The sequence below is a fragment of the Pyrus communis genome, chromosome 12 (assembly GCF_963583255.1).
Source record: "Pyrus communis chromosome 12, drPyrComm1.1, whole genome shotgun sequence".
NCBI classification, from domain to species: Eukaryota; Viridiplantae; Streptophyta; class Magnoliopsida; order Rosales; family Rosaceae; genus Pyrus; species Pyrus communis.
This window is the reverse complement of record NC_084814.1, coordinates 18081637-18096023: the sequence shown is the minus strand read 5'-3', so window position 1 is coordinate 18096023 and position 14387 is coordinate 18081637. Positions and strand designations below refer to the sequence as shown.

General features: G+C 35.4%; 3 protein-coding genes across 4 annotated transcripts; 2 read left to right on the top strand and 1 right to left on the bottom strand.

Annotated features, from left to right (window-relative positions):
• Nucleotides 1-574: 574 nt before the first annotated feature.
• LOC137710656 (BTB/POZ domain-containing protein At3g05675-like) lies at nucleotides 575-2760 on the top strand. The gene is made up of 2 exons (XM_068449740.1): nucleotides 575-773; nucleotides 1379-2760. The coding sequence occupies exon 2, from the start codon at nucleotides 1441-1443 to the stop codon at nucleotides 2734-2736; it is 1296 nt and encodes a 431-aa protein (XP_068305841.1). The 5' UTR covers nucleotides 575-773; nucleotides 1379-1440; the 3' UTR covers nucleotides 2737-2760.
• Nucleotides 2761-6384: 3624 nt separating this feature from the next.
• Nucleotides 6385-8505, top strand: LOC137710633 (uncharacterized). The gene is made up of 3 exons (XM_068449708.1): nucleotides 6385-6699; nucleotides 7637-7785; nucleotides 8202-8505. The coding sequence occupies exons 1-3, from the start codon at nucleotides 6523-6525 to the stop codon at nucleotides 8338-8340; spliced, it is 465 nt and encodes a 154-aa protein (XP_068305809.1). The 5' UTR covers nucleotides 6385-6522; the 3' UTR covers nucleotides 8341-8505.
• A 3274-nt stretch (nucleotides 8506-11779) lies between these two features.
• On the bottom strand, nucleotides 11780-13920 carry LOC137710500 (dof zinc finger protein DOF4.6-like). 2 transcript variants are annotated; one of them, XM_068449541.1, is made up of 2 exons: nucleotides 13690-13920; nucleotides 11780-13234 (listed from the first exon to the last, which is right to left on the bottom strand). In XM_068449541.1, exons 1-2 carry the CDS (start codon nucleotides 13711-13713, stop codon nucleotides 12314-12316), a joined length of 945 nt encoding a protein of 314 aa, XP_068305642.1. In that variant the 5' UTR covers nucleotides 13714-13920; the 3' UTR covers nucleotides 11780-12313. The 2 variants fall into 2 exon arrangements, with proteins under 2 accessions (XP_068305642.1, XP_068305641.1); XM_068449540.1 differs by lacking the exon at nucleotides 13690-13920 and adding an exon at nucleotides 13492-13660.
• Nucleotides 13921-14387: the final 467 nt, after the last annotated feature.

Below are 14387 nucleotides of genomic sequence, written 5' to 3'. Positions count from 1 at the left end.
ATTGTTTGAGATTAGTGCCTTTTGCCTCAGTTTACCTTTTTCTCATTGCACATCTTCTTCGTTTTTAAAATCTTATTCAATGAGCTTGTGAGTCAGCTATAGCAGTATACTTGTCTCTCCCAAGATCTTTCGCACTTCAATTGGTATCTACAAAAAATCAAACAAGATTGCAGAAAAAAGGAGTTTGATATTTGTATCTGAATTTTTATTTTCATGATTTTAATGAGTTACTTTTGAATATTTGTGATCCGTACGTTAGATATGAAACAAGTGATTCGTTACCTCTAAAGAACCGAACAAGATTACTTCAAGGTAAAGTAGCTATGAAATCATTCATCCTTTAAGAAAAGAGCAAGTGGGCATGCCAATTTGCCAAGTTGATGCAAAGATCCAATCAGATACAAATAACGTTGTCTCCACCAAACAACTGTTCCCCAATTTAGGGTAGAGAACTAATGTCCATGTTTACATGCACAAAATTGCCCTTCAAATTCATATTAATTTCCTCCTATACCTTCTTGATGTTGCAGCACATCATCCTAAATTACAATTCATACACAAGGGCCATTTGGTCAGTCTGAAAACTTTTGCGTTTCACTCCAAAGCTCATTTCCTCGGAGCTCTCACAACTGAAAGGATCAACTCAAAAAATCAGACCCTCCAATGGAGGGCTTCTTCTGCGCGTTTTTAACCCTTCTGAATTGCAGCAAAATTCAGATTCAATTTTGCACTGGAACACTGCAGATCCATTACTGCGGTTGATAAAATTAAAGGTGAGTTTTATTTATTTATGTATTCTTTCAGAATTACCAATTTGAAAAGCAAAAATGGAATTTTTATTTGAGGCAATAAAAAGATTGGAACTTTGAATATTTTGCTCCAAATAATTGAAAGGGGATTGGATAAATTTGATGGGTTTTTATTATTTAGTAATATTTACCTGTGGTCTGTGAGAAATCAAGAATTTTTCTTTTTTATTGGAGCTATATTTGGGTTTAGTTCTTATTCTGTGTTTAGTTCACTATTATCATTACTATCACTATTGTCATTACTAGCTTACAGAATCCAACCAGGGATTTGTTAATTTGATTTAATTGAATGGTTTATGTTAAGTAAATCCTGAGTTGTTTGGTTAATTGAGGTGCTTTCTAGCTGCAATAATCTTGTTTCTTGTCGGTGGGTTTGATTTAATTTCCTTTTTGATTAAGTAATGATTATCTGTTAACTATGTTGGATACTGAAAAATTAAGAAGATTGTTGTCAGTTGGTGACATAGATCATTGCATACAATTGTATACAATATGCAAGTTTATATACATTATGTTGATGTTTGTTTAGGTTATGTGAACCGAGTATCTAAGAAAATCTTAATTTGCAGCTGGAAACGACTCCGAATTTTTGCTGTTTCGATATCATAAAGCATGAGCGTTGTTCGCGCACATGGACGAAGCTTTACAGACCAAGCCCCGCAGGTTTGGTGATCGGAAAACTAGTGACGTTGTTATATGCTTGAAGAATAGAGAAGGGATACCGAAACGGTTATATTCCCACTCCTCTGTTCTGATAAATAGGAGCAAGTACTTTGCCAACCGGCTTTCTCATCCGAGCTGTAGTGATTGCATCAATATACATTGCTCAGAGGTTAACCACGATCACCATGTCAACCTGTTGAAGCTGCTTTATCTTCCAGCAGACTCAATTTCGGACTCGTTGGATTCTGTTAAATCTGCACTTGGTATTCTTCACGTAGCAGTTGCCTTCCAGTGCGAAGAGATTGCACGCTGCTGCATCCAGTACTTAGAGGCTGTTCCTTGGGAGGACAAAGAAGAGGAACTTATCCTAAAAGCAGTTTCAAATTTGGGTCCAATAGCTATGCCGATATTAGCCAGGATCCAACCTGTTGATTTAGCTGCCACCAAAAACGTTTTTGTCTCAGCGGTTCGCGTTGCCACATCCATTTCCGAACCATGCCCTCCATTCGGTAATGAGCTTAAGACTTCTGCCCAAGAACAAGTTGAATTCATGTTAGGAGAAGATGAGGATGCACCGTTGGTCACAGCTGATGATGAAGTAAAATCAGTGCTGAGAATGGGTCTATTGCAGATTTATTCGACGTTTGAAAAGGAGTTGTCTGCCCTACTTTTGGAGCCTGACCTTGTATCTGATAGGGCAGAGGAGAAAATATTGCATAGTTTGTCTGATCTTGAGTGGATGTTTAACATACTTGGGAAGATGGATTTGATGAAGGATTTCGTATCCAACTGGGCTGAAAACTCAAGTAACGTTTTAGAAGTAATCGAGGATAAGAAACTAGATTCTTTTATGTGGGGTTTGAAAATTAAGCTCATAGAAGTGACTGCTAAAGTCTTGGAAGCAGTTGGCTATGGCAATGTGATTCTTCCAACTCCAATCCGTGTCTCATTACTAAAGACATGGCTGCCTTATATAAGGAAGATGAAACCGCTCTTGGACTCAAAGGGCAGCGAGGAGACGGGCTTTCCATACAAGATGAGTGAAGACTTGTGCCAGAGCATTGAAGGGGCCATGGTGACCTTGGTGCTGGCATTGCCGTCAAATGATCAAGCGGACATTCTGGCAGACTGGATGGGAGCCGAGCAGGTCCAGTATCCGGACTTGAGCGAGGCCTTCGAGGTCTGGTGTTTTAGAACGAAGTCTGCAAAGAGAAGATTAGTGGAGGGATTGGATGGGGCTGGCAATGCAACTGTTAGCCTTTGACAAGTTTTTGCTTTGGCCTCCTTATATGTTGTAAAATTAATATTCTGTTGAAATAGGAAGGGCATTAATTGGTCTTTGATGAAAATTGAGCTTTATATCAATATATTTTCCAAGCATTACAATTTAGTAATTTACTCTCCCCCACAACACAAGCAAATGATATGATGTTAATTCTTGTATTTTGACATTGTAGAATGCTTCTGTTTGTACTTGGGTAAGTGATGTAGAACAACTAGCGTCTTGGATTATGGAGTCGTTCGGCAAGCGTCAACACAAGAAAAATACGTTTAAAAGATTCAGAATTTGGAGAGCTTGATGTTTGATTTGGGACCATAACCCGTCATTTTAAAGAGAACTAGTGTCTTTGGCCAAATAATGACCTTAATTTGCATTTTGAGATTTCTCGTTTCACTTTATTTTGGAGTTAGGTTGGGTAGCCTAACCCTATTATCTTTATTGCTTTCGCGTTAATGAACAATTTATATGTTTATTTATGTGGAATTTATAAAGGAATATGAAAGAAAGCGAGAGAGAATCAACTGCATCTAATAAATATAAGTCAAGTTTTCAAGTATTAAATTACGGATTGTTATGTGAAGGTTACCCTCTAATACGAAAAAAATGTTGACCCAAATCATCACAGACATCCAATTGTTTTCTTTTATTTCTTCGTTCATTTTATCAATGCTCAAAGAAATAATGTTTATGTACTTTGATGCAGGATTCGATCTTCGTTCTCCATAAAAACTAACAATTTAAACTATTAAGCTGTCGTTTGTATAAAATAAAAAGCAATTCCTCCAAACATATTTTCAAATAAATACGGCTGCAAAACGTGTCTGCTGCTAAAAAAAACATAAAAACAAAACAAAGGATATTTTGAAAACACGTCTTTTTAAAAATCATAATTCATTTTTGTTGGAAACATTGTAGGATGTCGGTGGGGCGCAAAACAAAGCTTTTTCTATGTTACCGAAATATAGTCGAGTACCGTTCGTGTCATAATATAAGTAAGGATAAATTTTATAGATCTTTCTTCAATTGTGTTATGATTTTAGGTGTATCAGATTGTGTACCAAATATATTGAAAATCTCTCCACATAACAGATTTTTGGGTGGACCAACAAAAATGTACTTATGATATTAGTCTCGTTTTCTTAAACTTCATGGTTCAAAATTGCATACTATTTCATCTTAATCTACGTGAAGAAGAAACTACAACAATAAAAATTAGGTGGTCTTGATATACAATTTATTCGATCTGGCGGTCAAAAAATTGAGCTGTATGTGTAAGAAGTAAAAATGAATGTATGAATATCGTTATCCTAAAACCTTAAAGCCTAGGAGAATGAGACTCTTATGAGCTTATTTGGTGGGTTAGTTATGATAAGTTGTGACCAATTAAAATACACTTGAGTACAGTCTGTTGCTTATTGTGTCAAAATGTGAGATGAACATGACTAGATATGATAAGTTATGAATCCACAATAGAGTCGGTTATCCAACCTATCATTTTATATGAGTTACAAGTCCTATCTTATATGTCTTCGTTAATCCAATCATACTTCTAAGGTCTAATCTCATCTAGCCCACCAAACGAGCCTTATATAATATATTATACATTGTTAGGTAAGGTTAATGGATCTCTTCGCACCAACTCCATCACCGACCGTTAAAAATATAAGAAAACTAATGAAAAAAGCTTTAAAAAAATTTAGTTTTAATCAAAAACCACGTTATAAGTTTTGTTTAATGATTAGCACAAGGCCCATATTAAAGTAGTCCAACTAAAAATGGCCCAACTATAATAAAATATGATTTTTCAATTTTACCCCTAACTTTTTTAGGTTGAGTTCCAGATTTTCGTCGTTAATGGAGTTCATCGTTGTTTTGCAGACCTTCTTCTTTTTCTTTGAAACAAAAATATAGATCCTCATGCTATTTAATTTATATTTTGTATTATTTCGTTGAAATGTGATCATCGTTATTATTCATAATGTATTCGAAGTACTGTTTTTCAATTTTTCTTCATCAGTGGAGTTCATCGTTTGTTTCCTCAGAAAATAAATTTGAGATTTGCATGTTATTCAATAATAACTACGGGTCACTATTTCTGGACTGTAAAAATAAACTATTTTTGGATTTTAAGAAACACTATTTTTGGAATCTAAGGCACTGTTTCTGAATCCAAATGAAATAGACACACTGTTTCATACATGTAAGCTAGAAAAGAAATAGTGAAATTTATTGTATTTGGATTCAAAGAAAAATAAGTATCATGTTTCTTAAATATAATCAACTGATGCATGAAAAAAAAGAAACAATCAAAGGTTAAAACATAGCCTGTTTCTGGAATCTAAATCACTGTTTCTAAAATCTAAGTCACTGTTTCTGGAATTTAAGTCACTGTTTTTGGATTTTGGTTCTTTCCTTTCCAGATACAGTGTTTGTTTGTGCACAGATAAAACAAACACTATATCTGATTTTCTTTTTCCCCATAAACATTGTTATGTTTTGGGTTCTCCAAAAATATTTTTATGTTTTGATTCTTTTTTTGTTTCCAGACATTTTTTCGTCAGTTTCTGCCATTAAACTTCTTTGAACTTGTTTTGGCGGTTTTGTTCCGATGAATGCTTCATTTTTGAACTTTGATTTGAACTTTGATTTGGTAAGCATATATTACAATAATACATTTCCCGGATGAAAGAATGCCTAATGCCTATGCATTTGCACTTTCGACATTAACCTCTACGTTCAATGGGTCTTTTTATACCAGAAGGCTATTATATCACATTAACCGTTTCCAGATAAGAAGCCAAGGAAAATGAGAAATAAATAAACCGAGGGGGAAAGGAATACAAATGGTGGCTCTATTTTAGAAAGTAATGAAGTCTCAAATGAAGAAAGTCATGGAAGAAAAATCAAAATACACATACTTCCCTCACACAACCAAAAAAGCACATTCTTGAATGCGTATGAAATGCATATCTAATATTTTTCTTCCAAAATGCTCATAATTTTGGGTGCACCTTATTTTTAGTCCTGATATAACAAGAACCTAAGATAAAGACCAAAGTTAAGGTTATGAATCTCAGCTATTTATAGACGCCTAACATGTACGTACATCATCAGGATCGTAGGTCCTTATTGGATCTAATTGGAATAAAATACTAACTCTATAAATTGTTCATGGTGCAGATAAAAGGATGAGAACGATGACGAGGATGAGGAGGATAAGGGCACGAAAAAAGTTATATGTACACAATAGTTTTAGATAATTTTTTTATTAAACTTTGAGTCCTTTTGATTAAATAACATTTTAAGATTGTTTTTTATTAAATATTTGTTGGAACAAACTCTTTTCATTAAAGCTCTCTAAAAATATTCATCATCAATCATACTCCTTCGCTCCAATTCCATTTTTTTTCTTCTAAATTCCTAAATAAATAATAAACCCCAAAAAAAAAAAAAAAAAAAAAAAAAAAAAAAAAAAAAAAAAAAAAAAAAAAAAAAAAAAAACAACAACGACAACAACACACGCCAAAGTCGCCAACCCCAAAAATCCCCCGAATCTCAATCCGTCCTGCAACGCAACTTCCCCAAATCGTCTTATTTTCTTTTCGTTTTTGACGTCGGTGATGATGAGCAGCTGCTCCTTATTAACACTCCCATCATCGTCGTCGTTAATCTTAATCTTCATCTCCATCTCGTAGTCTCTGCCGGTTAATTGATTTCGTTTCATCATCCCAAAAAATTCAGAAAATCCAGAAAAAAAAGGATCGGAAAATGTATGTAACGGCGGTGCGACCGACGGATCTGAATCGGAACACGGAGTGGTTCACGTACCCCGGAGTCTGGACCACTTACATTCTTATGGTGTTTTTCTCGTGGCTCACCGTTCTCTGCCTCTTCTCTTGCTCTCCCGGCATGGCCTGGACCGTCGTCCACCTCTCTCACTTTCTCGTATTTTCTCTCTTCCCTTCTCTTCAGTCTTCTGTGTTTATTTGTTCGAAGATTTAACTTAATCTGCTTATTTTTTCCTGTTCGATTTGGTTAATTATGGTGGTGGATTAGGTTAATTACTTTGATTGTGATTGTGAATCTGAATCGACGAATGGTTTAGGGTTGTTGTGATTGATGAAGAACTCAGTAGGATTGAATAAATCATACTTGAATGTGAATTTATGTTACGTTTGAATCGAATTGTAGAAATTTCTAAACACTAGGCAAGATGCGGGAGTCTCTAACTGATTGGATGAAATTGTGAACAATCTCGGAAGTTATATACTTTATTATATAGGTCTGTATAGTTGTATAATCTTTTTAGTTCACAAGGAGGCGGAGGAGAAGAAACTCTCGTGTTCAGTTCTGCAGTAGAGATGGGGTAGAATTGATAAACAAGTCTCTGTTCAATAATATGCTCTCAAAAGAATCAAAATCAGTAGACGGGGATGTATCTATGATTTAACACCAGGAAATCAGATTGAGTTTTACGGGATTCGTATCTGGATGCTGAGCGCAGATTTTGCTGAGCATTGGGTACAGGGGAATGAACAACTTTTATCTGAGGAATATAGGCAGAGTGTTTCTGCGTAATGTTAATGTAATTTGGAATTGTAAACTTCATACTGATAAATGAAAAATTCATTGAGTTCTCACTACCCTTTAATTGAGTTGAGTTGAAGCTCTCTTCAAATTTGGGGCTGCTGATTTTATGTTATAAGTATCTGTTATGCATCTTCTTGAGAAAAGTAAAAAGTTGATGTCTTGTTGGAGGTTAACCGGTCGTCGAATATGTGTTATCTATCTTATGATCTGTATGGTAGATTTGATGTCTTTATTATAGTTTAGTTATTGATACTTTGATTTACTTATGACCATGTTTTATGATTGTCTTAAGGTTACTTATCACTTTTTCCACTGGAAGAAAGGAACACCATTTGCAGATGATCAGGGTATCTACAATGCACTGACATGGTGGGAGCAAATAGACAATGGCAACCAACTCACTCGAAACAGAAAATTTCTAACTGTCGTGCCTGTTGTGTTGTAAGTACTTGGAAGTTTTTCTTTATAAGCCTTGCAGATCGCTTTTTGGATTTTGAAAATGCAAGCATGAATTCTAGTCATTACGGGGAGATCAGCGGTGCTCCCTTGATGGTCTCTTACAATAGTCATCTTGTGTCTAACCATTAAATACAGTGTCCCTCAATTTAAGTCCCATCGGTGAGCGCTTCAGAATAAAGTGAACCATTTAATTCAACATAGCTGTTATACAGATGTCACACGTTTGTTGGTTAGCTTAATTTGATCTTATGAATTATAGAAATGCACTCAGACATGTTAGACCAGAATGCTCATGGGATGTACAACTTTTTTCTCACGTGTGATGCTACTGTATCGAATAATTCTAACTCAATAAGACATCTATTTTGCTTACCTATCCATCATCTTTCATTTGGCAGGTACTTGATAGCCTCACACACGACGGACTATCAAAATCCAATGCTCATCTTTAACACGCTAGCAGTTTTTGTGTTGGTAGTTGCAAAGTTCCCAAACATGCACAAGGTTCGTATATTCGGAATCAACGCTGATCACTGATCTCTCTAAACGATCAAGCTTGACTATAGTTTTCTTGGTCCAATCATATGAGTTCCCTTGCCCTAATCATATTGGCAATTCAGACATAACGGTAGAATCCCTGTTGAAATGTTGAAACTGGAAACAATGTATTATTTTTTGGATGAAGTGAAATTTTTTACCCCTTCGCTGCTCTGTTGCATTCAAACCAGACGGGCGACTGGGAAAATGTCTGCATTTGATTTTCTCTTTGTAAGTGCTATCATTGCTGAGTTTCACTGCTCTTATTTGTTTCCAGATAGAAAAGTTTATGTTTCGTTACCCCGTATTTATATTCTCTCAAAATCCTTGGGTGTATTTTTTCTAATCGTGGCCGGTTCCCGTCCCTGTTGACGATAATGCTGTAGAAACATAATTGAAGATGGACCCTGGACCACTCTCCATCTTGGTTCTTTTTTTCTTCCAAGTCTGTAGGGCCTATTGGGTGGGACGGACTTACTTGTTGGGCAAGATTGGGATTATTGAGATGACATTTCTGGACTATTGCGTGTTGTTAAAAGAGAATTTGAATTTGGGTTCTCATATTTTAAGTATAAATGTAGCCATCATATGTTTGACTACAACATTTAACTCTTATGATCTTTCAATTTTTGCCCTCGTCAAGCGCAAACGTTCGTCCTATTCTACCTCGTGATGTTAGACATCTTCATTTTTAGACAAAGAATCTATGTGTAATGTCTTGCCACCTTGAATGGGGCGATGCTACGAGAAGGACGTAGATGGTACGGTTTCACTGGCACTTTGGTGTTTGAACCACAAATACAAGGTCATAAGGAGAAAGTCTTGCACATAACCTTGCATTAGTGATTTGGGACGCCACAGTGGTAGTGACCTGTTCTATGAAATTCTCCCTCGAATGCTACGTCCGCCACCAAATATTTGGTCATTTATTTTCAGTAAATGATTCGCCATGCCAAAGAAAACTTGGTTATGACATGTTTTGTAAGGGAAACTCTCACACAAAGTGTGATCGATGTGGTGGGATTAGATAATTAAGACCAAAATACAAGAGGTCACATGCTTTTGTGAAAGTAATTTTGACTAACTGCATAATAAGGTGTCATACTCACACTTTACCCCCGTTGTTTTATCAAATAAAATTTATAAAATGACGTGCCCAACACATCATACATTTGAAGAACGTAACTTTTTCGTGTACAATAATAACACCGCTCATTTCTCTCACCCCTTGAAATGCATACTTCTTTATCCTACGAGTTAGGTTATGGGAATTATAGGTCTCCAAGAATGTAAAGAGGGCAGCAGGCAGATATTTCACGCATTGCCAAAAACAAAGGATGCTTCTGTGGTTTTAACTCAAGAAATGTAAGAGATAAGTTTGGAAAACATCTTGTTCATTGAAAAAACCTAAGCACAAAAACCCAACACACAAGAATCCAAACCACAACACATCCACCAACGACATTTGATTACTCAAATCCACTTTCCATCCTCTTTCCTACTTTTTTTTTGTTTTTTATTATTTTGTTTTTTTATTCTAGAATAATAGTTGGGATGGCCATTATATTTCATCGGATAATGTAAGGGAGACCAAAATTTTAAACTAAATTTTGCAAACCAAATAATGTGAATATTGATAATTGAATTAGTAAGTGTTGATTACCATACTTACTTCCTATTAATGACACATAATTTAGTTTGTAAATTTAGTTTAGGATTTTGACATCCCTAGTATTATCCTACTTCATTTCGTGGTGATTAACTATAGGAAAATGGGTTGTCATATTCATATGTCAACTTGGACTAAAGTGATCTGTAATGACTGTAGACATGTTTGGATTACCCAAAAAGCCCTCGGAGAAACTAATTTGGATTACCAAGTTATAAATAAACCGTCAAAATTTGGCTGGAAAATGACATCCATGTTAGGTTATTACGGTACATCCAACATTTGCTAGTTATTATACATGCAATTGATATTTATACATTATTTTTCTTTTGAGTGCATGGTAGCAAGGATCCCTGAACTTTCTTTTATGTTTATTTTTCGTCACTAAGTTCTCATATTAATTTCTCTCGTCCTTCAATTTAACTCTATGTTGCATGAGTGTTCTTTCCATCAACTATGTCTTCTTTTCTATCAAATTTAAGCTTCATAAAAATAAAAATAAAAATTTAAAAAAAAAAAACACTTAATTTATTTTAAAAAGAGAAGAGCTTGGCTCCTTAAGGTTAAGGAGGAGTTCCTCCTCAAAATACTTTATGGGGTATTAAAGAGTTCCAATTAAAACTAAGATCATGTAGTCATACATTCAGGAGATCCAATCATAAACACGAAATTTTGTGGATGGTTCATGGTACTTTAACGAAAAGGACTAATAGAGCAACGAATGACATAATTTGAGGAAGGAAACTATTAATAGAGTTCAGAAGCAAAAACGAAACTCGTGTTATAGATCATAAGCATTTGCTACAATTTAGCCTTTTCTTTTTTACTCTCGCTTCTATTTATTTTTTGACTCTTTGAATGAAAATATTAAAATACAATCAAAAGACAAAAACAAAAAATGATGAAAAAAAAAGAAAAATGTTATGCGGATTCTATTTTTTTAACGGTGGTCTTATAATTCACACACCATTTTTTATCACCCTCACACTTCTGTTTACTTTTATCTATTAATCTTCTTTAATTTATTCAATCTGATTATTAAAAATTAAAAAAAAAATGTAAAAAATAAAAATAAATGTGTGGATAACACCATTATTTTTTTATCATACACCACAAGTTGCTTACAGCAAGAAACAAAGAAATTTAAAAAACTAAAAAATTTGAGAGTTCAGATCTAGATGGATCAACTTAGTGGGGTGTATTATTCTTTCTCTAGCACACTTGCCAAGGGGAATGTTTGTGGGTCCCAACAAAGACCAAAGAAAGTAGGGTTTGTCAGTTCTTTCTCTCAATCTTTCACTGGAGGGAAAAAAAAAGAAAAAAAAAGAAAAAAAAGGAAAAGGGGTGTGGAATGGAATGGAAGCAATGATATCATTCCAGGAAATGGGACATAGAGATTAGAGGGGGAGTCTTCAGAACTGTTTAGATATGTAGTCAATAGGTGAGCTTTTGGTTTAAGTAGAAGGTTTAGTGGTTCTAAATTAAAACTTGGAGAGAAGCCAGAAGCTGCTTTTTTGAAAAGTTGTTTATTACGAAGTCATGTGGAAGGCATCAGAGTTCTTCTCTGGCTCTTCAGCTAGCAAGCTCTCCCCTCTTGCTCATATGCTTCATGGAGATCTTTGAGTAATGGCTGGATAAATCTCTGTTTCTGAATAAAACCTTAAACTAAAATCCTCCTAAAACAACAATATGTGTGTGTGTGTGTGTAAATAGATGCATGGAGATAAACAATTACATTGAAGTGTCCACTTCAGATCCTTACAAACTAAGTTGCAAATTATACATATTATTTATTGTACCAAGCGAACCAATTAGTAGCACATTTCAGTGGACCGCGATGCCCTTTGATTTTCTTGTAGTGATAGAACTAGAAGAAATTACATGAAATATTAAAAAGGGCAGATGATTATACAGTGCATGCCATATGCCTCTTTTCTACTTTTTCTACCCTAAAAAAAAATCTGGGCTGGTCTTGATTGATATCATAGATTCCATCCTCCACGCCCTTTTTTTTTATGAACACTGCTCAGCTCCTTACACGTAAGAAGCCATTTTGAAGCCATATCTAAAATAAGCTTCAAAAACCCACCACCATCTAACTTCAAAAGAGTAAAGGCCATTCCAAGAAGAAAAAAAAGAGAAGGAGAAATGAAGAATATTAAGAAAACCCATGTATCCTATCTGTTAGTTATGAAGAAATCCAAACATTAAGTCACCCACCCAAAAAGCCAAAGACTAATAAAAAGTTTAAAATCAGAAATAAGAGAGAAAAAACCCAGGATGCAAGTCTCTTCTTGTTACTAATTACCATGATCCTCCTCCTAGCATTCCTGTCCAATACCCAGTTGAATCTCCATGCTGCTTGTTCTGCTCATTAATCCCTCCTCCTGAAGGAGCTTGTTTCAAATCTTCAAAGGGAAACAAAAGCCTCCCACTGCTCTGTTGAACATGATGACCTTGAAGACTCCCATATCCACTTCCAAGCCCATCCAGTGAAAAATTAAGAGTTGGCTTGAAATCCTGCATCGGATTAATTAGTCCAGAAGGACTATTATATACAGAGTTGTTGTTGTTCGGGTCTGATAGGACTGGCATAGGCATGAAGGAGTTCAAACCCCTAGAAGTCAATCCAGTGAGAAGCTCTAAGGCAGAAAGGTGGGATGTTGTTGTAGTTGTAGTAGTAGAAGTTGGGGAAGAAGTAGAGATGTGGTTTTGCTGCTTGTTGGTGCTTTGATCATTGATGTTGTTGTTTGGAAGTTGTTGATGATGGTGATTAAGCAAGTGACCAGAGATAATATTCCTGAAATCTTGATTAGTGGATGGGAAAGTGAGGTTCAGATCTTGGGCTTGGTTGATTTTAGGGTTTTGGTGAATCAGATCAGGAAGCCTTTTGGATGCTGAGGAAGAAGAAGAATTGTTAGAAGTTGTTGATGGAGAATTGTTTGAGGATGAAGATCTCTTGTTCTTCCTTGAACCACCTCCAACTGGGATGCTTCTGAGGGACCCACCTTCAGTCCAGTACCTTCTGCAAGTCTTGCAGAAGTACCTTGGTTGTGTGAGGCTGTAGTTGTTGTAGTAGCAGAATTTCGTGTTGGTGGAGTTGCACCTTGGACAGTTTAGGGCTTGTTCCTTCTGAGGCCTTGCTTTCCTCTCCAAATTATTAGCTGCTGCAGGCTTAGGGCATGAGTTTGTCACTATCTCCTCTATTGGTTTCACCACAATTCCCTAAAAAAGCCAACAGAAAAAAGAACAAGATAAATTTCAGACCAAACAAAAGAAATAGTATTTGATCAGTAGGAATACTGTGAAATTAGAGAAATGGGAGAAGACAAGCAAAACAAAACAACTGAAGGAACTGCTTTTCAATTTACACTTTTTTGAAAATTGTATGAGCCAGCAACAAAAGGAGAGGAACAAAAACAACAAAAGATAATTGGGCTCTTTTTTACTTTATCACCTAAACAAAAGGTAAAGTGAAATACCATGTTGAAGAAGTGATAAAAACTAAATCCAAAAACTGAGTGGGGACTTGCATCAATATCCTTACAGAAAGAAAAGAGGATCCACGAGGCCATTCAATTAATGAACAAAAAGATGACTGTATATATTCATAGAAGTAAAGAGAAGGAGGAGGGAATGGGGTTTAATGAAGAAAAATGAAAAGTAAAAAATCTGTCTACCTGTGGCCACTGAGCAGTATCCATGGCTGAAAACTTGAGTGCACAAGGAAGAAGAGCTATAGCCTATAGGAAGAAGAAGAAAACTGTTTTCCTCAAAAAGAGAGAAAAATTCACTTTTCTTGAAACTGGTTACAAAAGCTGGAAAACAAAATAGAAAAGAATGTTTTTGAGAGGAGTGAGGGTTGTTTGTGGACGTTCTGTACGTATGGCCCTTGCTTTATGTGTTGGCTAGTGTATGAGAGAGAGAGAGAGAGAGAGAGAGAGAGAGAGAGAATGTTGCTCTGTCTAGTCTAATTTTATAATATACTAATATTCTTTCATTTTCAAAATATTTTATTCTAGACCTTCCGAGTGGGAATATATTTGTCTGCAGATTTAGTAATTAAAAATGATGGGCTCGGGCCCTCGCCGGAACCTTCACAACGGAGCCACCGGACCAATCATTTCATGGCCGTTAGATGATATCCTACGGCTAGTAATCAATTTTCTTTAATAGTTTTAACATTAAAAAGTCTCTCTTTCCTCTCTCTCCGGGCTGGTTTGGTGTTATTGTACTTTAAAAAAAAACTGTTTCTGCTATACTGTGAGAATAAGTAGTTATGAAATAAAGCAGTATATTATTTGGTAAAATTTTTTGTAAAAGTGCTTTTGAAAAAAAAAAAAAAAAAAACAATATTATAGTATTTGATAAACTTTTA